At 33.9% G+C, this 22,215-nt stretch overlaps 3 protein-coding genes across 5 annotated transcripts; all 3 read right to left on the bottom strand.

Annotated features, from left to right (window-relative positions):
• Window positions 1-261: 261 nt before the first annotated feature.
• On the bottom strand, window positions 262-5,715 carry LOC135836813 (putative helicase MOV-10). The gene is made up of 18 exons (XM_065351857.1): window positions 5,514-5,715; window positions 5,212-5,344; window positions 4,879-5,136; window positions 4,605-4,809; window positions 4,333-4,538; window positions 4,140-4,261; window positions 3,939-4,060; window positions 3,731-3,871; window positions 3,456-3,651; window positions 3,059-3,369; window positions 2,834-2,984; window positions 2,496-2,755; window positions 2,201-2,412; window positions 1,952-2,118; window positions 1,626-1,871; window positions 1,323-1,499; window positions 1,009-1,222; window positions 262-918 (listed from the first exon to the last, which is right to left on the bottom strand). The coding sequence occupies exons 2-18, from the start codon at window positions 5,306-5,308 to the stop codon at window positions 872-874; spliced, it is 3,132 nt and encodes a 1,043-aa protein (XP_065207929.1). The 5' UTR covers window positions 5,309-5,344; window positions 5,514-5,715; the 3' UTR covers window positions 262-871.
• A 1,369-nt stretch (window positions 5,716-7,084) lies between these two features.
• Window positions 7,085-12,187, bottom strand: LOC135836770 (putative helicase MOV-10). The gene is made up of 18 exons (XM_065351797.1): window positions 12,023-12,187; window positions 11,755-11,829; window positions 11,415-11,657; window positions 11,145-11,301; window positions 10,859-11,064; window positions 10,652-10,773; window positions 10,433-10,554; window positions 10,209-10,346; window positions 9,949-10,144; window positions 9,568-9,878; window positions 9,038-9,454; window positions 8,752-8,963; window positions 8,513-8,670; window positions 8,325-8,446; window positions 8,119-8,242; window positions 7,866-8,042; window positions 7,569-7,782; window positions 7,085-7,494 (listed from the first exon to the last, which is right to left on the bottom strand). Exons 2-18 carry the CDS (start codon window positions 11,810-11,812, stop codon window positions 7,448-7,450), a joined length of 3,024 nt encoding a protein of 1,007 aa, XP_065207869.1. The 5' UTR covers window positions 11,813-11,829; window positions 12,023-12,187; the 3' UTR covers window positions 7,085-7,447.
• Window positions 12,188-12,985: 798 nt separating this feature from the next.
• On the bottom strand, window positions 12,986-21,440 carry LOC135836764 (uncharacterized). Of its 3 annotated transcripts, XM_065351781.1 has the most exons (20): window positions 21,362-21,440; window positions 20,837-21,287; window positions 18,101-19,249; window positions 17,775-18,026; window positions 17,519-17,708; window positions 17,221-17,429; window positions 17,005-17,132; window positions 16,636-16,940; window positions 16,236-16,370; window positions 15,948-16,140; window positions 15,708-15,865; window positions 15,461-15,628; window positions 15,242-15,392; window positions 14,870-15,135; window positions 14,589-14,779; window positions 14,276-14,442; window positions 14,076-14,197; window positions 13,869-13,986; window positions 13,587-13,760; window positions 12,986-13,500 (listed from the first exon to the last, which is right to left on the bottom strand). In XM_065351781.1, the coding sequence occupies exons 2-20, from the start codon at window positions 20,898-20,900 to the stop codon at window positions 13,330-13,332; spliced, it is 4,311 nt and encodes a 1,436-aa protein (XP_065207853.1). In that variant the 5' UTR covers window positions 20,901-21,287; window positions 21,362-21,440; the 3' UTR covers window positions 12,986-13,329. The 3 variants fall into 3 exon arrangements, with proteins under 3 accessions (XP_065207853.1, XP_065207852.1, XP_065207854.1); XM_065351780.1 differs by lacking the exons at window positions 20,837-21,287; window positions 21,362-21,440 and adding an exon at window positions 20,031-20,207; XM_065351782.1 differs by lacking the exons at window positions 20,837-21,287; window positions 21,362-21,440 and adding an exon at window positions 20,049-20,206.
• Between the last annotated feature and the right edge of the window lie 775 nt (window positions 21,441-22,215).

Raw genomic sequence — 22,215 nt, 5'->3', positions numbered from 1 at the left:
TAAACCATCTTTGTTTTTCGAATTGCTCGTAGATGTTTTATTGATTAAAAAATTATTGCTGGAATTAGGGATCTCGATTTTCTTATCTAGAAATAAATTCGTATTTTGGTATTCGTCAAATTAAAAGTTGAATTGATCAAATCAAAACCTTTGAGTATAAAATAAGATCAAAACAACTTCACCGGTGACCACTCCATATCGAATATCAATCCTTCGTAAGAAAAAACGTCACTCCCCACACCCAAAAATGAAACAAAGAAATTCAACTCAAATAAATTCTATGTACTTCAATCATATTATAAAGAGTGAAAAAATAGCAAAAGAAAAACTTAACCATAAAATATAAAAACATATGGCAATTCTTCATAAAAAAAAAATAATATAGTTAAAATCTAAATGAACACTAGAATGAAACACATGAAGTCTTATAAGTTTCCAAAAAAATGAGAAAAAAAACTAACAAAACAAGACCGAAAATAGTCAATAATAACAATAACTAACTTGAACGAATAAAAATATCATCTTCGTAATCATGAATCGTTTTAAAACATTAAAACGAGACCGTGAGAAAACCTAAAAATTACGGTAATATATCATGGAAACGATAGTTCAATGGTATAATAGACGATAAAACTAAACTCATCACATCTCTTCATGACGGTAACAATAGTAAAATAAATCTTTAAAAATATCTCCGTAATTTCTAATTCTTTTTATAGAAATAATCAAACGTAAAAAAAAAATGGAAGATGAATTCGAACAAATTCCATAAAATAACATAAAAAAATATAAAAAAATTAAGACTCGATGTGTACCATAACGTGTTATAAATTTGTATTGAGAATTACGATTGGAACCCTTTCGTCAATAATTATTCATCTCTGAAGAAACCAGGTTTTTCATCTATCGGACAATCATCTGCAAAGAAAAATAATCACAGGTAAATTATTTCATTTGATACGATACTCTCGACAGAATTTACGAAGTTTGGGGAAAGATCAAACTTACCGGCATTCTTTACCAAAGAACTCAGATCCATTTTTAATTTCTTATTCACGTCAAAATCGTCTTCGATTTTATCCGCAGGTTTGTCACCTCTGTAGGAATTATTCGCGCTACAATATTCCATCAATGTGCGCCATCTCGGGTCACATTGCAAAACATCAGGATTACCGATGATAATGAGCAATGCTTTTGCTCTCGTAACCGCTACGTTGAAGCGCTGAAATAGATCGGGGAAATAAACCATTAGGTTTCAATTTTCAAACTTGAAACTCCTTCGGGGAGAAAGCAAGACAATACATTTCGTTCAATTTTCTTACCTTCTCACTTCTCAAAAATCCTAAACCGAATTGATAATCCGAAGCAACGTATTCGAATCTCGATCGAACAGTAGAAATAATGATGATCAATTTCTCTTGACCTTGGAATTCTTCGACCGAAGCAACGTCTATATTCGGATACCTTTTATTATTCAAAAACTGGCGTATCTTTTGTACCTGTAAAACGAACAAAAATAATATCGAAGTCATAAAAACAGCTCATCAGCTTATAAACTTTGTAGGGAGGATGTTAAATGTTGAAAAAAACACATTTTTTTAGATATTACTTCAATCCGAACGTACTTGTTTCCTGTACGGAGCAATAATACCGATATCTTTTTCGGTAACTTTAAGACCGCTCAATCTCGTAGTCATTAATTTTTCGACGTAATTGGTCACGATTTGGATTTCAAGTCGGTTGAAATAACTAGGAGAGTTTCTCTCTCTGTCTTCCAAACCTTTGACTCCATGGAATATCATGGGGAAGTTTCTCGTCGGTAATTCTTCCCAACGACAAGCGCAAGTAATCTTATCCACTGGTCCTTCAGTCTAAAACAAATCATTTAATATTCCAAATTAGAAACCCAAATAGTACATTGAAAAAAAAATGAACACAAGACGAAACTCACAAGCAGTTGACCATCGTAGAATAAATCATTCGGCACTTTTAAGATGACAGAATGCGATCGGTAGTTTTTGATTAATTTGACCATAACGTCAGGATTGTATCCTTTCAAATGCTCGTCTTTTTGGTACAATTGATTATAAATCACTAATCTTTCCAAAAACGACATTCCTGAAATTATTTCAAAACTCGAAATTAATATCCCGAAAATTTAAACATTTTGACGTGTTTTCGACAATTTTTCACAACTAACCAAATCCTAAATTAATAGCCAACGATGACCTGACGATCGGACCAAGCTGTTTAGGATCACCAGCTAACACAAGACTTCCAACAAGCTCAGTATCTTTTTCGTTGGTCAACAAACCAATAAGCGGTACGATCATCTCCATCTCAATGGCGTGTCCAGCTTCGTCAACAAACAAATAATCGAAATGACCACCGGTAAATCCAGCACTGATCAATCTACTCGGACAGAAACGTATAATTTTCAATTAAAAATGCGAGATGAAAGGAAACACAAAAAGCACGAAAGTTGAATTATTCACCTTCCAGCCATGATCGGAGTCATTATAACGACTTTCTTATTTCGTATGGTTGCCTCCGGAGGCAGATACAGCTCTTTACCATGAGTATCGTAATTACTGCAGTTCCGCAGATTTTCCGGAACGTCTACTCTGTTCGGGCTATATAAACGAAGTACATTCGAAGGTGGAATTGATTGCAATAAACGTTCGGCTAAAACATCAGCAGCCCAATTCGACGGCGCACAGACGCATATCTTTTTCGACGGGAATAAACTCCAGATCTATGAAAATAGAAATACATTGTAATATAATTTATGACGTTTTCACACATTATGAAATTTACAGCCTTGAACACTCACTTGCATAACTGATTCCACCATAGTGGCAGTTTTACCGGTGCCAGGAGGACCGTAAATTACGTAAGGTGCTGGAAATGCGGTATTATTCACGATATTTATCACAGCTTGTTTTTGCTGGTCGTTATTCTTGATTTGTTGATTAAAAAAAGGCCTGTAAAAATATTAACAATTGTATTAACATCACATCTGGGAGTAAAAAAAGAACGAGGGAATGATGCAACGTACCTCAGAGCTACTTCGGGTGTCTCTTTCTTCGTACCAAATTTTGAAGGAAACAAAACCTTGCTAATGTTTCTTTTGAAAATTTGATCCAACGCACGATGACATATTTTCAAACAATATCGACCGAAAGAGAACTCTACGTCAACTTTTTCGCCATGGTATTTGTCCAGAAAAGTTCTATTCGGCGACACGTATAATTTACTTTGTTCCACCAGATGAACAACTCCTTCGTACTTCACATTATCATTTTGCTTTCGAATAAAAACAGAATCTCCTCGAATGATCGAAGGCCGTCCTTCCAAGAGTCCTGGAACCTATACAAAAGAAATACACTCGGTTTATTTCCCCCAACGAATAAGAACATTTTCAGAACTAGGAATAAAATCATCACGAAACATACCTCGAGTCCGAGAAATCCTAATCTTATTTTTTCCTGCGTCATTTGAACTTCTTTTAGATTATACCCATGAATATCTTTCTCCATTTGATGTTCTTCTATCCACATCAAATGACGGAATCGACTAACGTAATTTTGAGTGGTCAACGCACAAGTGTTATGCAATACTTGAGTTTGATCATCGTTACATAACAAATTCCTGAAGAAAAATGGATATTTGAGCGCAAAGTTCGCAAAACGTGAGTATTTACACTTTTACACAAAACTTTCAAATTCACCTGACTTCTTGTAATTTCTTTTCATCCATTGAAGACATGCCGGAAAATTTCTTGAATCCGTGGTTCAATAATTTACGAAGCGGTGTAGGAATTTCATGCGCTATTAACGCAGTTTTACTAACCATCATTTCACCTTTGGGTCTAAAATCGAAAAACATTATTATTAAAATCTCCAACGGTTCAATAGACTTCATTTGCAACAACTTACCTCGGAACAGGAATACCCGAAATGACCGGAAGATCGTAAACAGGCTCGTAATTTCTAGCCATCGGTTCGTAAGGCCCTGTTGATTCCAAACAACGAAGTTCTTCATCCAATACGACATATTTCTGTGGATTAAGATGTAAATCAATAGCAACGAATCTGATAAATACTGAGAGCAAATTATACAAAAACAATTTCAAATACCGGTTCTAACAACAGATCGATGAACTGACCGCCGTCGTCTAACGATATTTCAACGACCATAGGATATTTCTTTGCATCGTACATGTTGAAACAAGCTTTCAACGTCACAACAAAACTTTCGCCTGAAAAACATCTCCAAAATTACGAAAATGTTCACATGTCAGCGAATGCAAATCGTAATCGCAATCTTTACCATTTTTAATGGATAATGGAGCATCGTGTAAGATCGTCAAGAACGGAATGTCTACTAAACTTTCGATGCTATGGAATTTGATTTCTAGCTCTTTTTCAGCGACGTTGCGAAACACAATCTGCGCTCTGCTTTCTTGATGTATTGTGAAATTATATTCTCGCGCATTTTCGACTTCTAAATCATCGACTCGTTTCAAAAACGACGTCCTGTTATCGTAAAAATTGATTAGAATGAGACAAGAATAGATTAACAGAACAGAAACTGATACTCGCCTGTTATCGCGATAAGTTTTTTTCAGAAAATGAGATCGAGTACTGCAATGTTCCATGAGAGCGGTTTGATTATCAAATTTTGTTCTGCATAGTAAACACTCTAAACCGACTAGTTCAGGATCTTTGGAAAGTTTATTCTTGAACGTATAGTTCTGATTTGTCAGAATACGAAACCGAGGCTTCATTACTTCTTCTTTGTTTTCAGCTGCGAAAATATATACAATATTATAATGCGTTACAGGCCTAATAGAAATAAAAACGATTGAAATATTACCAGAAGAACTTTGATTTTCGCTATGGAAGATTTGATCTTTGAATTCAATATTGTTGTTATCTCCTCCGGCAGCTACCCTTCTTCTTTTTAATAACTTCGCTTCACGCAAAGCTTCGATAATTTCAGAACTTTTTATATGACTCGGATACGATGGTTGATAATTTATGTACAATTCAATCAACTTGTTTTTCGAGATCACGGCCGGCTTCCGTATGTGTTTGTTACGGACCAAATAGTCGGTAAAATGGAATGCTACATCTGTAAAAGGAAATTAGAAATTAAATTAACCATGACGAAGAATAACGCAAAAAATATAGAAAATATTTTACGTACATTTAAGCTCATCTTGCCGGGAAAGCTGACAACGTTCGGTCGCCGGCGGTATCAAAACTTTCGGCAGTGAATTAACGACGCTGACGGCCGCCATCATGCACTGTTAAATCGTATCACGTTGAGTTGGTAATGCCTGTTGAATGAAAAATCAATTCAAAGCCACGTTTGACGAAAAATTCAACGCGAAAGCATGACAGAAAAGCGCTTCAAAATGAAACACAATACAAAGTATAATAAAGCAACGCCATCTTATCTTATATTATCTTATAGAGAACAAAAATTATACGCATTCGTAGCCTTACCTGCTTTCAAGTTTCAATGAATAGCGAGTTGAACTGATATTTCAATTTAATAAAACAATGAATTAAATGAACTTCTTGAGTTTTTTTACACGTTGAACATTAAAGAAAAATTCTGAATTCAGAATTCTTGAAGTCAGTCCGCATTCCAACTGAACCGAATTCCACAATCATCAACTTTTGAACGATTACGCCAACCTGGGAGGCATTTTTTTCAACTATCGATACCTCGATTTACCGTTTACCGTTTACGGCGTTGTCGGCGTGTTATTTTTCCTACTAGTTGCAACTTGTTGCTAATTGCTAAATGAAATGCTAAATGGTAAATGGTAATTGCTAAAATGCTATTTCTACGCAAACATGACAAAAAAAGGATGAAAAAAAAATGAAAAAATTAGGGTTTTCCGTGTTTTGGATAGAACAGACTTTAAACTCTCAAAACCATTTGAATTCAATTATTCGAAGTCGAAGATATCGCAATTATTTCTGAACTTCGACTTTTGAGTTTGATTTGATTGCTTGAATACCGCTTCCACCTCTCCCTTCATTCTTTCTACAATCCAAATTCCGGGAAAATGAAAATAATCAAAAAGCAGATTTTATATTCTTCTCTTCTCTTTACAAAATAGTACTAGGAAATTATTTATTTATTTTCGCCACTTTCTCTCTAAAATTTCGTACTAAAAGCGTACCTGCTTAGCTTCGTAAAACAGCTTGCATTTGTGATAAATAATTCAAAAGTCGCATTTTGCCTTAGACCTTCGCATAGGCAAGCACTTTATGTCTTGACTCTTTACTCCATCCCAGTGGGGAATATATTCATAAAAATTACTTTTACTTTTAAATTACAAAACAGGAAAAGGAAAAGGAATTGTCAACAAAAAAATCTACCTAGTAATTTTAATGAAAAAATTCATGATACCAAAATCGAAACATCGTCATTCGCCAAGCAATGATCATTCAGTAGTTGAGATGAGGAATTGATATGAAAAATGAAATTTCAAATCAATTTGGTACCTACTTAAGTACCAAAATAAAATATCCATGCCTACTCGTAGGTTTGAGAACTAAATTGAAAAATTCGATTGTTATGTACCTATAGTAAACTTGAATTTCAATTTTTTTGAATTGATGAAAAAATGTACATAGATAAAATTATGAATTTTTTTCACAAGAGTTGCAAGGTAAATGTTTGGTTTAATTTTTGGGATTTATCCAGCCCCCTCACCCACCCAAATAACTTGAATTATTCACATAAATTCGTTTCAATTTTTCGATATAATGGTTATTTTAGATTTTTCAATATGTACATTATTATGGCTACTACGCCACATAGAAAGTTCATTGATTAAAATAAATATGTGCCAGAAAGAGAAATTCAATTCTAGAACGTAGTAACGTCCACCGAGCTGATCAACTACAAACAAAATAGGTTAGATCAAATAATGTGAACATGCCAAGCGCGACTAGGTACGAAATACGAGTACGTGATTGAAAAGATCTCATCAAAGACTATTGCATGAAAATTACTAAGTACCTATCTGAAAGAATATGAAGCAAATACTATTTACAAATCCATTACAAAATACATTTATTCAGATAAATAAGTAGGTAAAGGAATTTGTGAATACAAATTTGGTAGGTAATACAAAACATAAGATATAAAATTAGGCACCAGACCACCTTAACTCGAGTAGTAAACATGTTATATTTCGCGAATGATAGCAAATCATATTACAACAATCTGCAATCAAGACGCAACGTCAACTTGGTAAAAAACGACATTAAATACAACATTGGAAGATTATTTTCCGTAAACACAAAACAACAAAATATAAAAAAGAGTAACAAAATTTAAAAATAGTCCACAAAAATCACTTTTCACTTTAAATGATACTAAAATATCACAAAATAGAACGATTTTTGAACCAGTCGCGTCAATCGCGTCGGCTAAAGCCGGTCCTTTTACCATTCGGTATCGTGCCTGCAATAAAAGCAATTTAATTAGGGTCGATACCAATCGAATTTTTTCACTACATTTGATACGAATGTATTTACCAGAATTCACTGTTAAAACAGATAAATCCAAGGCGAGCTTCTCATTCGGATCGAAATTTCCTGGAACAGATCCAGATGGTTTGACACCTTTGTACGAATTCTTCTCAATACAGTATTCGATCAACTTTCTCCAGTTCGGATCGCACTGGAGTATATCAGGATTACCGATAATGATGAGTAATGCGATAGCACGAGTCAATGCAACATTAAATCTCTATCAAATGACATAAGGTTAGTACTTGCTAATAATCACTTATTATTTTATTTACGATTAAGATTTTTCTGCATCGTTCTTACTTTGGAATTCCTCAAGAATCCTAAACCAAATTGGTAATCAGTGGAAACGAGTTCGAAACGAGATCGAACCGTGGAAATAATAATGATCAATTTCTCCTTCCCTTGGAATTCTTCAACCGATGCCACTTCGATGTTTTCCCAGTTTTTATCCTCAAAGTATTTTCTGATTCTTTGTACCTAGTTAACGAAACAATCAAATCAGTTGATGCAGAGTAAATATTCGAATAAGTATGTACTTTGATTTATTTCATACCTGTTTTCGATACGGAGTAATAATTCCTATATCTTTTTGGGTAACTTCGTGCGATTTGAACTGACATCCCAGAAGATTATCCACGTAATGTGCAACAATTTGCATCTCGTTTCGATTAAAATAACTAAACAACGAAAATAATGAAAATTTAAGCGTTCTGAGAGTAAAATAAAATGCAACGAAGATAAACTTCTTTAAAAACGCACCTAGGAGAAGATTCTTCACGTTCTTCCAATCCATTAACACCGTGAAAAATCATCGGGAAATCTTTATCGTTTAATTCCTTCCATTCACTAGCACAGGTGATCACATCGATAGGTCCTTTGGCCTGCGCAAAACTTCACATCAGATATATCCGTTCAAGAAATATAAAAAATAAAGTGTTATAATTTACCTCCAGCTCGTTATCGTAGAAGCACAAATTAGGAATATGCAGGATTTCTTTATGCGACCTATAATTATTAATTAGCTTTGTTATAACCTGCGGATTGTACTCCGGATTTTTATGGTAAATTTTACACTGCGACATTACTCTTTCTAGTAACGACATATCTGCCAACATAAATAATGAATTATTATTCCAATAGGCTACATATTATCTTAATTATGCTCATTTTTCGATCATATGCTTACCAAAACCCAAAGAACTCGCCAATGAAGACCTCACAACAGGTCCGAGCTGCTTAGGATCACCAGCTAGTACCAAACTACCTAACAGATCATTCTTCTTAGATTTGGTTAAAAATCCAACGATTGGTATGAGCATTTCAACTTCAACAGCATGCCCAGCTTCGTCCATAAAAACGTAATCGAAAAATCCTCCGTTTATTCCAGCGGTAACCAGTCTGTAGCATGAAAACATTCACTTAGGTATTAATATACAGCTCCTTCGAGCAAAAATGAAACGCCTCGCGATTACCTTCCAGCAGTAACTGGAGTCATGACGACAATACGTTTACTTTTAATTTGCATCTCTGACGGTATAAACAGTTCTTTTCTCGACCTATCGAAATTACTACATTTTTCCAATAGTTTTGGTATCTCTTGATCAGATCTGGACAAACCGTACAATCTCATGATTTCTACAGGTTTGATATGCCTTAGAAGACGTTCGGTAATCACATCGGCGGCCGAATTAGAAGGAGCACAAACGCAAATTCTCGAATTAGGAATTATACTCCAAACTTGAGTAATTGCCTCGACCAGCGTAGCTGTTTTTCCTGTACCAGGAGGTCCAAATAAAATATACGGAGCGGGATAAGCTCTATTTTCTACGATGTTCTTGACAGCTTGACTTTGTTGTTTATTTTCAGCGATCAACTGGTTGAACATTGGTCTAAAAATGAGAAACAGAAGTTTTCGATACTTACAAATATGAACTTTACAACACGAATGTTTCTATCTGATAAGAATTGTTTAGAAAGATGATGCTAGAAAAAAAATGCTTACTTGAGCTTAACTTTACGAATTTTTTTCTCATTATGTTGAGGAAACATCGCAGATGTAACCTTACGATTTTTCAACTGATCCAAAGCTCGATGACAAAATCTCAACGGTTGTCTAGTGAATGTGAATTCGATATCAACCTTCTCGTTTTCTCGGTATATATCCTTGAATTTAATATTTGGAGCGATGAAAATTTTATTTTGCTCGATAGCATGTACGACGCCTTCAAATTTAACATTATCTTTGAATTTTCGACGTATATAAACAATATCACCTTTCAAAACTGACGGACGACCTTCCGATAACCCAGGAATCTTAAAAACACACAAAGAATGTAAGAGAAGAACCATTTTCATCGTAAAAAAATAAAAGCTCGTAGCTTACTTCAACTCCGAACAATCCGTTATTCTTACGAGAAGTTATTAATTCCACGTTTAATTTGTTGTAAAATTGCATATCCTTATGAGCTTGGTGCTCTTCAATCCACATAAGCAGATGCAATCTAGCAACGTAATTTTCATGCGTCAATGCATCGATATTAGGCAATACCTTGGTTTGCGTTTCATCACAAAGCAATCCCCTAAACGATCAGAATATTAATATTTTCAACCAGTAATAATATATGAAAACGGTTGATGATTTACCTGATTCGATTAAGTTCTCTGATTTCATCTGCAGGCATAGTATCATATATTTTGAATCCATGGTTGAGAATAGAATTCAATTTATCGGGGATAGGATACTTTGAAAGAAACTGCTTCGGAGCAAGACAATTCAAAGTACTAAACAAAAAAAAAACGAATAACCATGTTTTCAAGTTCTTAGATACAAGGCGTGGACTTGCATGATTTTATAGCTATGTACTTACGATGGAAGATATTCCCCTTTGACAACGTCTGCATAGTTGAAAACGACTTTATTTTTGGAAGGAGGTATATAAGGTGCTACTGGACCTAAAGCATCGAGCTCTTTGTCTAATACGTTGAATTTCTATAAAGGAAAATTATTAAGAGTTGAAAAAATGCAGATTCTAACTTTTAAGCATGTATGATCACTCGTGAAAACAGAAAAATACTGAAATACCCACCGGTTCGATCAATAAATCTTTCACATCCGTTGAATTAGCCTTCGATACTTTCAAAACAATTGGAAATAATTTAGCACCGTAATCGGAGAATTCTACCCGTAAAGAAAGATTGAAAATTTCACCTGGAAATAATAAATGTTATCTCAATCATTTTCAGAACATGAAATTTTTGTTAACATCTCAATTAAGTACATAGATTTTTATTACCATTACTAATAGGGCGAGGACAAGTATAAATGGGTTTGACTCCGTCCAAGTGAACTAATTCAAAAACATCATGTATCATCACAGAATAAGGCTCAGATGCAACGTTTCTCAACGTAATTTCGACGATTTGTGATTCATTCAAACCAATACTCATCAAAGGCAATGATTTAACTTCAATATTGCGAAACTTGGTTGGAAATGATTTTCTAAACAAAATTAGGAATGATGAAAAAATGAAGGTATTTCTATTTCCTAGTGCAATCAATAATTTTTCTATTAATCATACCTATCCTTGCGATAAGTGTCTCTCAACTTGTGAATATCAGTGATGATATGCTCTTCACGTTCCTCGAGACTTGTGAACGTTTGTCTACAAATTTTGCACTCTAAATCATCCGCACTTGGATCTAATTTATCAAGGAATTTCCAATACTTGCTCAAATCTGCAAATAAAAATATAATTTTATAAACAGAGTAAGTTCAGTTCTTATGCACAAAATTCAATTTTTCTTCTCTTAAATCTTAATCAATCAATATGTACATGTTGGATAGTTACCTTGTTCGAAAACATGATTTCTAAACTCGACATAATGCGTTTTATCACTACTTCTGTGGATACTTTTTTTCTTTAGGAGGTGAGCTTCGTCGAGAATTGCTAAAATTTCATAACTGTTGATTGGTAGCTTACGATGTAACCGATAAAATTCGAACAACTGGATTAAGGTTTGCTTTGGTAGGATACCTGGATCTTTGAGAAATCTATTCTGGACCAAGTAATGAGTAAATCGATAGGCTGTTTCTAAAAACATCATTATCATGAATAGAATAAGAGTTGTAACTTGTAACTTTAATTTCTAACAAATAAAATAATGATTAATTCAAATCGTGAAACATACCAGATTTTGTTGGAAATGAAGACATTGGTGGATTACACACTGGATGTTTAATGGGCATTTCTAGGACTGCTGGAACTGTAATACAAAGAGTGATATTGTTATAAAAGCAAACGATAATCATGCAAAGCAAAACTGATGGCGTGGCGATTTTTTAAACAATCACTCGAGTTACACTTTATAAATAGCTAATTTGCTGCGTTGAATTTTATACTCTGTATACAATCTATTGAATTATAGCAATAGAAAAAAGAGATGATGTGGAACATACCAACAAAATGAAAACGATCAGAAATTTTGCATTCGTGTCGACATTACATAAAACGTATGGTTTAATTTACAAAATGATAAAAGCTAAAACTAAATATGCAATTAGCAAACGTTCCCAGAATACACCAAAATGAAATGATGTTATGACTAAAACTCTCTAATAATTACCATTTTTACTGATAAGAAATACCAACAAACAAAAATACAAAAGGACAAAGTCGATAATCCAGATAATCGATCGATTTTCGATTTTATTTTCTCGATTTGTTTTTTTTCTTCTTTTTCTTCTACTTCATTTCGAGAAAAAAAATAAATACTAAACAGATGACCGAAAAATTGTTTTTAAAATTTTCTTCAATTTTGAGAATTTTTCAATAATTTTACATTTTGTCAATTTTGGCAAGTTTCGGCAGTTTGCGATAGGTAGGTAGAGACGTAGAGACCAGAGTTGTGAAAATAAAAATTGGAAATTCAGAATCATCAGTATGAGTATCAGAAATAAAATCAGGAATTCAGGATCGATCAACTGAATTTAAATTTTGAATGATTCAACATGATGAAACACTTGATGCGTCACTATAAGCGAGGTATAAATGGATTGCATAGCGAAGCCTTGAAGTACAGTACAACTTTACCATACTGAACAGTTTAACTTGAGGTCTAAAAAGATATATCCTAGGCTTCAGTTTACACTTCGAAAAGTTATTTAATTCAACGAATCAATATATGTAAGTTTCGTTCAATTCAATTTTATGAATTGAAAAATAAAAAACATCAGGTTCATTTTGAAAGTATGTATTTAACTGTAATATTGTGTGAACTCTTCAGTCGGCAGAACTTTGCTTTCGAAATGGGAAAGCTAAATCGTTACTTCACCATCCTAAAATTACTAAAAAAATTAAAAATTGATGAACCGAAGAATTACAATAGTCGTCACAGATTTACTGAGTATTTAAAAAAATGGTTCAAAAACAAAAAAAATATATTTTCAACTCCCGAGCAAAACAAAAAAAGGTAAATTAAACATAGGTAGGTACACTGGTACACAATTATAAAAATACCTAATAAAATAAAAAATAATAATAAAACTACAATATAAAAACCTTATTTTTTGTAATATGAAAGCATTACAAGCACAACTAATCACGAACAAAAAAATATACCTATATAAACTCTTATTCATTAAATCACACAGAAATTTCGATAAGACGAGATCGCTCAATCACAATACATACAATAAAATTTACGTCAATAATAACTGATTCGATTAGATTTGAAATCCGTTTAGACGTATTCATAAATCGTAGTTCATATTGGGATCAAATCCGGAAGAGAACCACTAGCTGGTTCACCAATGAAAGCAGAATTGTCCTTACAAAACTTCAGAAACGCTCTCCAGTTCGGATCACATTGAAGTATATCGGGATTGCCGATCACAATAAGAAGAGATATTGCTCTTGTGATGGCAACATTGAATCTCTATAACACCAAATTCAATATCAAGTCAAAAGAAAGCTTTTCTCGAAAAATAAATACAAAATTGAATGTAAGCAGGTGTGACTTACTTTTTCGTTTTTCAAAAAACCTAAACCGTATTTATAATCGGTAGCTAGCAATTCATGTCGAGATCGAACAGTCGACATGATGATTATTTTCCTTTCTTGACCCTGAAATTCTTCGACGCTGGCTATGTTAATTTTGGTCCACGATCGGAACAATCGTTGTCTTATTTTTTGAACCTATGTAATAAAAGATACAAGAAGTGAGCAAAAATGAATTTCGTAGTACCTATTCTTTAATTAGTAATTAACACAATATATTTTTTTGAACATTTTAGTGTAGCCTACCTGTTTTCTATAAGGTGAGATTACTCCTACATCACTTTCATCGAATTTTAGGTTTTTCGAATCGAACAATTTGGACACGTAATCTTCCACAACGTCGACTTCTTCCAAATTAAAATAACTGCAAAAGTAAAATACTTAGGTATTTAAATATTAGAAAAAATAAAACTGAAATTTACGTGGTTGGATTTCCTAAATGAATTTTTCAACCTTGGAGAATTATCTTCACGTTTTTCCAGTCCCTTGACGCTATGAAAAATTATTGGAAATCCTTTCTTTGGTAATTTATCCCATTGGGACATACTAGAAATCAATTTTTCCGAACCTTTTGCCTAATTGAAAATAAAACAAAACAAATCATCAGAATAAACGTAGTTGAACAATTTAGGTATAAAAACGTACGAACTTACTATCAATTCGTTTTCGTAAAATTGTTGGTTCGGAATACGCAGAATAGCTTCATGAGATCGATAATTAATTAACAGCTTCGTGATAACTTTGGAGTTGTACTGTCCGCTGACTGGGTCTTTTTTGTAAAGGTTACATGTTGTCATCAACCTTTCCATCAGCGACATTCCTAAAAAAAAATATATGTCAATATTTAAAATTAGGTACTTCTCCACGAATTGACTTTAATATTTAGAACCAACGTTTGACAGTAAATCAAATCTTTTTTCTCAAAATTACATCAAGTTACAAAAAAATATAATTTATAGAACTGACCGTATCCCAAGTCAGACGCATAGCGTGACCTGACCACTGGTCCGAGCTGTTTAGTATCTCCGGCTAAAACCAAACTGCTCGAAGTGTTATGCAAAAAAGCTCGGATAGGAATCAAAACATCAACTTCCAAAGCGTGTGCAGCTTCGTCAATAAATATATAATCAAAATTGCAGACGCCACATAAAATGTACCTAAAACATACTCAACATGTTAAAAAAAAATAATTTCTCTTTTTTTCATATTTAGACCGTTAAAATATAAATCAAATTCATGGAACAAACCTTCCAGCAGCGACGGGTGTCATAACGACGATTCTTTTGCGTTTTAACTCGTTGAAACAGGGAAAAAATACCTCTTTTGTTCTAGAGTCGTAATTGCAGCAACCTTGTAATTCCGAAACGAAGTCGGCATCGTTACGAGACAAACTGTAAATCCGAATTAAATCCGATAACGGTATATATTGTAATAGACGCTTTGCTATCACATCGACAGCTGAATTTGATGAAGCAAACACGCAAATTCGGCTTTTTTCTATCGTACTCCAGACCTAAAAATATAAAGGTACATATTCAATAAATTTTTTATCGATTTGCAAAATCCAGAACCTCAAAGATAAGTTACTCGAAATCGAAAATAACATAATCATATCGTACTTGAGCTATCGCTTCGACAAGTGTGGCAGTTTTACCAGTTCCAGGAGGTCCGAACAAGATATAAGGCGCCGGATAAGCTCTGTTTTGAACTATGTTAGTAATAGCTCGAACCTGAAGATCGTTTTCCGCTATCGATTGATTGAAAAATGGCCTACGGGAAATAATGTGAGGTAAAATAAAGAAAATAAATTCTTCTCGAGTTCAGAATTAGTGCATTACCTCAACTGGATATTTTTAGGTTTCTCATCAAACGATTTAGGGAACAGTGACCTCTGCCATCTGAATCCAGGAAGACTCTCTAAAACTGAATGCCCCATTCTCAATGGAGTGCGATTAAATCTAAATTCTACATCAGCCTTATGCACCCAGCATTCCTCCGAGTAAAATCTGCGCAAATCATACACACAGTTCAAAAATATTAAAAAATAAGACAATAAAACTCATTATGACAATGTAGGTAGCTCACGTTTCATGATTAACTCGAACGTAGACAGCATTTTTCTCGACCAGCTGAACGCTACCTTCAAACCTTTTAAAACCCTGAAGGAAGCTTGTCGATTTCGATTTTACGATTGCAAAATCACCTTTCAAAAGCGAAGGTCTTCCTTCGAAGAGATTCGTTAGCTGCAAAAACATTTAGCGCTAATCATCAATGCTGTTTGTAAGAGGAAAAACAAAGACCTAGAGAAGTGGATGAGAGTCTTACGATGATTCCAATCAAATTTTCCGACAATTTATCAGTCAGAAAACTGACGTCTGTTCGAGCATACGGACGCATTTCTTTCAAAGATTGATATTCTTCGATCCACATTTCGTAGTGAAGTCGCTCAATATAATTATGTTCGGTGAGGGACTGTCTAGATCGTAATTTCAGAGTACCATCCTCAAAGATCAACTTCCTAAAAAAAAAAAAAAGGTTACATAAAATTAGAAAATTTACGCGAATGGGAAAGGAGAGACACGAACGTCACAACGTTAAATAATACGTATTTACTTAATATTTCTGAGTGACTCTTCTTCAGTAGATGACAAGCTGATATTAGCTGTATTGAAATCAACCTTCAACAATGTTTGCAAAAATTTTGGTATGTAGTTCTCAGGCAAGGCCAACTTTGGAACTTTTGACGCCCTAACAAAAAATATTGAAATGTATTTTAAAAATACTGTTTAAAATAAATAGAATAGGTAATTAAATTCAAACATGAATATCTATTATTCGAACACACGTGTAATAGGATTTGCAGATGTTAGAGAAATCAGGAGTACCATTCGTCATCACAATTCTAGATTGCGATTATTTTTCAAACAAATCAAATAGCATATTTCAAAAAGATGTTTCGAGGGGGACTTGCATTTTCACCTACACTATGTAGACCAATAAAACAAGAACTAACCTAGCAATTCGGGGAGCATGGAGTACCCCTTCGTGCTCGGAAATACTCGCTGATTTTGTTTCATTTTTCTGTGCGTCGAGTTTAGGTATATCCCTTTTCACTCTCAAATTATCCATCGCAACGTTTCTCCTATTCGAATGAAAAGCACGAAATGCATCCGTAATCATATTTCGACTTGGTTTAACTGACTCAGCAGTAATGCATCGTTCATCATTTTCAGGGCTCGTTTTCGAATGAGGTTTGCAATTCTTCAGGTTTGTAAGCGCACAATTTATTCTTTTACTGCTCTTGACCGCTTTGAAACGCTGGAAAATTATTAGAGATTAGAGCAGAATCGGTTCATCTAGTTGTACAGAAAAATCAACTTACTGGTTCAATCAATATGTAATTGCATTTGCTGGCGTCATTAAGGGATACTTTTAAAACAATTGGATACGCCGTTTCATTGAAAAGAATACTCGTAAATTTGGCTTTCATTCTAATTTTGAAGGATTCTCCTGTTAACACGAATTTAAAAGCAAGATTGAAGAACATCTTGAAAAATATGTTTATTGATCAATTATTTTAAAAAAAATTACTATTTACCTTTCTCCAAACAATAATTCGACCCATACTCCATTTTCACCGAGCCACCGAAATGAACCAACTCAAAAATACGCCAAATGGTAATTTTTTCTCCATCTTTGGCTACGTTCACAAGCGAGATTTCGGCATTTCCAGTTTCATCAAGACTCAGTTTTCGATTCGGTATTCCGCTGATTTTCAAATAATCAACGTCTTTCAGGAACCAACTCCTATATAAAATGCATTACGATATTCAATTTATGCGCGCGCTAGGTGATTTTACACTGAAAAGTGAAATTATAACACTTGCGATAAGTACCTGTTTCGATCATGAAGAGTTTTGAGAATATGAATTTCGGAGATATTATGATCGTCGAGTTCTTCCTTAGTGAGAAAACAATTCTTACAAACAGAACATCGAAACATGGCTGCTCTGTTAACATAATCGGGATTCAGAGCTCGCAGAACTTTGCTTCTAGTTTCCGATTCATCAGAACGAACTTGTAAACCTGTGAAATAAAAACAATTAAAATTGGAGACCGATGGATGACTCGGATAAAATTTCTAAATCGTACCATGACTTCGATCAAGGAAAAAAGTTTCTTCAAATTCCACATTCTTATTGTTTTCATCAATAGGCGAAGGCTTTTTCTTAACGATACCAATGGTCTGCAAAATGGTCAAAACCTGGTCCGAAATGGAAACTTCAGGATTAGTCTCGATTTCATATATGGCATAAATTGAATCTAATTCTCGCTCCGATAGACGACTTTCATTCGTAATCAGTCGCTTGTCCACCATGAAATTAGTAAATGCGATAGCAGCATCTGCAAAAAAAAACAGCTTTTTCAGATTAGGTAGGTACTTGCGCATTAAAATCTAACGCAATCAATATACCTACTTTTTCGATCTGTAGCCAACGTTTCGGAACAACAATTGCACGAAAATTTAATGAAGCCTTCATCCTCGGGAAAAAAACGTCGGCTATTTACGAGGAAATCAGGCCAATCCAAAATTGAGCTCTCTCCGGATACAGAATCAGCATCTGATGATGAAAATTCGCTTCCAACTAATATATTATCTGATTCGTCCAAAAGCGTTCTCCCTAGGATAACAGAATCGGTATCTGGCGATGAAGATATCTTTTCAACTGATAAATTCGGTTCAACCAATACCACGCTTTCTTCGGCAATAGAATCGATATCTGGTGATGATGGAGATTTCTCTTCAACTAATAAATCGGATTGAACCACGTCCAAGCTCTTTTCGGAAACAGAATCAGAATGTGTGCCAGGTAAAAATGGCAGCTTCTCTTTTATCAACGAATCAACGTCGGTTAAACTTACGCCTTCATAGAACCCAGAATCATTATTTGATGAATATTTCTCTTCGACGAGTAAATCGTGTATTTCTACATCAATTTTTCTCTCACCGTTAATCATTTCATCACCGCCTGAATTATAATCCATGGCGTCAAAATCACCTACAGTTCCACATTCGTCGGTTTTTGAATCAGAAAAGTCATCTCGATCTAGCGATTCGATGTTGGACAAGGATAATCTTTTCAATAAATCGATAATATCCGCATTAGATTCCTTACCGGATATATTTAAATTTTCAAACAAATCGATCACATCGGAATAAGTTTCACGATCGATTTCCATTGAATCAGAAGAGAGTTTCAATTGTTTGAACAAGTGTGTTATTTCATCAATAGAGTCACCGGATTGCTCTTTCTGGAAACAATTGGCGTTGTTCGAATATTTCGAAGCGATCAATTTAGCCAAATCGCCACGAAATTCGTTTTGAATAATTTCTCTGATATTCTTCACTTTTTCAACGAATTCTTTACGTCTGGCTGTCGAGAATTCGATAGATTTACAGTCGCCATGAGATGAAAATAAGTCGTCTGCGGGTTTCATTCGGGAAAGTAAATTTTCAAGCGAATCGTCCAATTTTTTTCCATATTTGTTCAACTCTTCGTTCATCGTTTGTTGTAAATGTTGATTTAAAGCAGGATCGATTTCAGGTTCACGATCGTCATCCATACCTGAAGCAAAAAGATAGAATTTGTGTTTGTAATGATTAATGATTAACGGATCCTTGGATTCATACTCATAGTATTTCTTATCAAATGAGGATACGAAGTAGACACGGCAGTAAAGAGTTATATTCTTGTTTATGAATAACAATCTTCGAAGATTTTTCAACTGCTTTGTTCAAAGAATTAAATAAGACTAAACCAGTTTCATCACTTTACATTTCATAACAGGAGATGCGTATGCGACGGCGAACGATAACAATAAAACAGGAAGGAACCATCCAATTCTAGGAATAATACCTGGATCAATTCATCAGCAGGTTTTCTGTCGTTGCACAAAAATGGGTGCTCGACATAGAGCGAAAATTACTCAAGAAATTTAAATTTTACTTCAGCGACTAAAAACGACATATATTCAACTCAGCTGGAAGCGAGAATAGCATTTCAAAGTAAAGAGTTATTCACAGCCATCGCCGAGACCAACCTATCCAATCAACGACGAATCAATTTACGGTAGGGAATTGGACGAAACAAAAGGTAGCATATTGCAAACATAACTTGATAACGAGTAGATATTATCGATTATTTTATCGTAAAAATCCATGTTCAATCTTGCAATCTAAGCATACAGAACTTGAAATTGTTGAGATATTTCAGGAGCATAAATACCTGCGTGACCTAGCGATACGACACGATATAAAAATTCTGCTAGCAGTTTTTGTCTTGGACTGTGGGACCGGATTGAAATAGAATATTCAACGAGCGTTTTTTTTAATGACTAGGTACGTACATAATTCACCAATCTCACCGTAAACTTGGGAACTCTTCATTTCCATTTTATTCATTATAATCAACATTTTCAATATTGTTAGGGGATTTGGAAAAAAGCTGAATTTACCAAGTAACGAAAGTTATCAATTTCACACGCGATTTATTCACGTTTATTTTCAATTTTTCATTATTGTTCTGAAAAAAGAAATGAAACTGGTCATTTTCACTTTTTTTAAATGTTTGCTTTGATAAGAGAAGATAAGAAACCAAAACACGTTGAAAAGATGGAAGTAGCCAATAGGAGTACAAGTAGATCACAATCTACGAAGGCAGGGGTCAGGGGAATGCATGGGGAATGGGAATGGGAATGGGAAGTTCACCAGTTCACATCACATCACATCACCGGCATTTTGAAGCAAGAAAGTAAGAATTTGAAAAATTACAGAATTAAGTAACTCCTTGGCACCTTGAGTTAATGTGTAATTTGCCTAAATAATTTTCCAAGCCTTAAAAATACAATAATTACTACGAGTAATTAGTTACCTACTGCCTACTACCATACTTATATCAATCTACCCCTCTCTGATCCACTTTAACTGACAATCTTTTGTGGATTTTTTTTACTCTACACAAAAAATACAAAATAGCAAATTCTTTACAAAGAATGAAACACGCCTTGGCAGAACAAATTCGACTTTTGAATTTTTTCACAAGTTTTAATTTTCAACATTAATTACTTCAACGCCAAATGTTCTGATCATGCTAAATTTTTACTTTTTTTCTGCCAAATGAATTATTAGGTAAATTAAAAATCAAAATACATACTTGATGGTGATGACTTGAATAATTGTGACGCTTTGCGCCATATTCCCACGTAAAAGGACTTCATTGTCAATTTTAAAATTTTATCAAGCACATAAATTACTCAACATTACTTATCATATTTCATTAAACTTTAAAAAGTTATTTAAACCGGTTTAAAAATGAAAATAAAAACCAACACACATCATAAAATTACTAAAACACGATCACAAAAAAACCGAAATCATTTCTCGAGCAACTGAGAATAATCAAAAAGTATTTGTAGGATTAAAAATTAGTTTTAAACTATTCGACATCAGTCCTGTCCTGACTGTATTCACCTGCAGTGAGATTATAAGGAGAAAGTCTTGAAGTACTTTCTGTAATTCACTCACAATAAATTTCCTATTATTTACGCACTAGCATACGTTTGAACATGAGGCGAAGTTTTATGAAAATGTAAGTCCGTTGAAACCTGAAAATAGAATGATGATAAAAACGATAAAAATGAAGTTAGGCGGTATTAGTTAGTTATCAGTTATCACCTACAATTAGGCGTGCGCGTGATTAATATCAAATGGAATACATTCAACATGCTTACACTTATGTGTACAGATAACTATTTTTTTTTCAAATTAAGCTTACGAATTACAAATTTAAAAAAAAAACAAAACAAAAAAAGAACACGAAGATGAGATTTTAGATATAATTAGCCTACTCGGTACCTATACATTATACTCAAAATTTACTCAATCATCGTCTCATCGAAAAAACAAGCGATTAGTACCTATAGAAATAGTACATCGACTTTAAATCAATGAATGGTCACGATATTGGCCTTATCTTTTCTGGGGTAGGTATGGGTTTCTACCAAATTTCAACTTTCTGGGTCAGGTATGTTTTTTTTTTTAGTTTTTCGATTTTCAAGAATTCACCTAAAATAGAAAAATGCATTTTAGCATCTGAATGGCTGGTGGCGTAATTTCTGCATAGTCTTCTGATTTAGTTGCGTCCGGTTTCAAAACTTTTCTGCCAGTTGGGATACCTATACCTAACTCTCTTGTGAGTAGGCGTAGGTGCATTATTTTTCAAATGGTAAAGTTCGATATTGAAAACGCTACAAAGACTTGGAAGAATACAAATTTTTAAAAACATCAAAAGGTTGAAACATGGGTAATTTTTTCAGATTTTTATTAATTCGTTTGGTTAAAAAAAAAAAAAAAATACCTACACGTTCCTACCGAATTGTTTAAAAATTTGAGAACTCACCTAGAATCCAAGAGTGAACAATAATTTGAGCTCCTAAAATTTTGATGACAGGGTTTTATTGGAACATACATTGACAATCTACGTAACTCGGTCTCGTTCAAATTGGAGTGAATTCGAGTAAGGTAAAGTCACCA

This window comes from Planococcus citri, chromosome 2, assembly GCF_950023065.1.
Source record: "Planococcus citri chromosome 2, ihPlaCitr1.1, whole genome shotgun sequence".
NCBI classification, from domain to species: domain Eukaryota; kingdom Metazoa; phylum Arthropoda; class Insecta; order Hemiptera; family Pseudococcidae; genus Planococcus; species Planococcus citri.
Note: the sequence above shows the minus strand (reverse complement) of the source record. Positions and strands in the feature narration are given on the sequence as shown.

Coding starts and splice junctions, on each gene's coding strand:
- LOC135836813 (XM_065351857.1), bottom strand. CDS start 5,308: ATGATGGCGGCCGTCAGCGTCGTTAATTCACTGCCGAAAGTTTTGATA. Junction 3,872..3,938: donor TCGGGTATTCCTGTTCCGAG/GTAAGTTGTTGC, acceptor TTTCGATTTTAG/ACCCAAAGGTGAAATGATGG. Junction 1,500..1,625: donor TTGCTCCGTACAGGAAACAA/GTACGTTCGGAT, acceptor TTCGTTTTACAG/GTACAAAAGATACGCCAGTT.
- LOC135836770 (XM_065351797.1), bottom strand. CDS start 11,812: ATGCCCATTAAACATCCAGTGTGTAATCCACCAATGTCTTCATTTCCA. Junction 11,302..11,414: donor AAATCATGTTTTCGAACAAG/GTAACTATCCAA, acceptor TTTTATTTGCAG/ATTTGAGCAAGTATTGGAAA. Junction 8,671..8,751: donor GGCGAGTTCTTTGGGTTTTG/GTAAGCATATGA, acceptor TTATGTTGGCAG/ATATGTCGTTACTAGAAAGA.
- LOC135836764 (XM_065351780.1), bottom strand. CDS start 20,097: ATGTTGATTATAATGAATAAAATGGAAATGAAGAGTTCCCAAGTTTAC. Junction 14,198..14,275: donor TTTACGAAAACGAATTGATA/GTAAGTTCGTAC, acceptor ATTTTCAATTAG/GCAAAAGGTTCGGAAAAATT. Junction 13,987..14,075: donor CGTGAAGATAATTCTCCAAG/GTTGAAAAATTC, acceptor TTACTTTTGCAG/TTATTTTAATTTGGAAGAAG.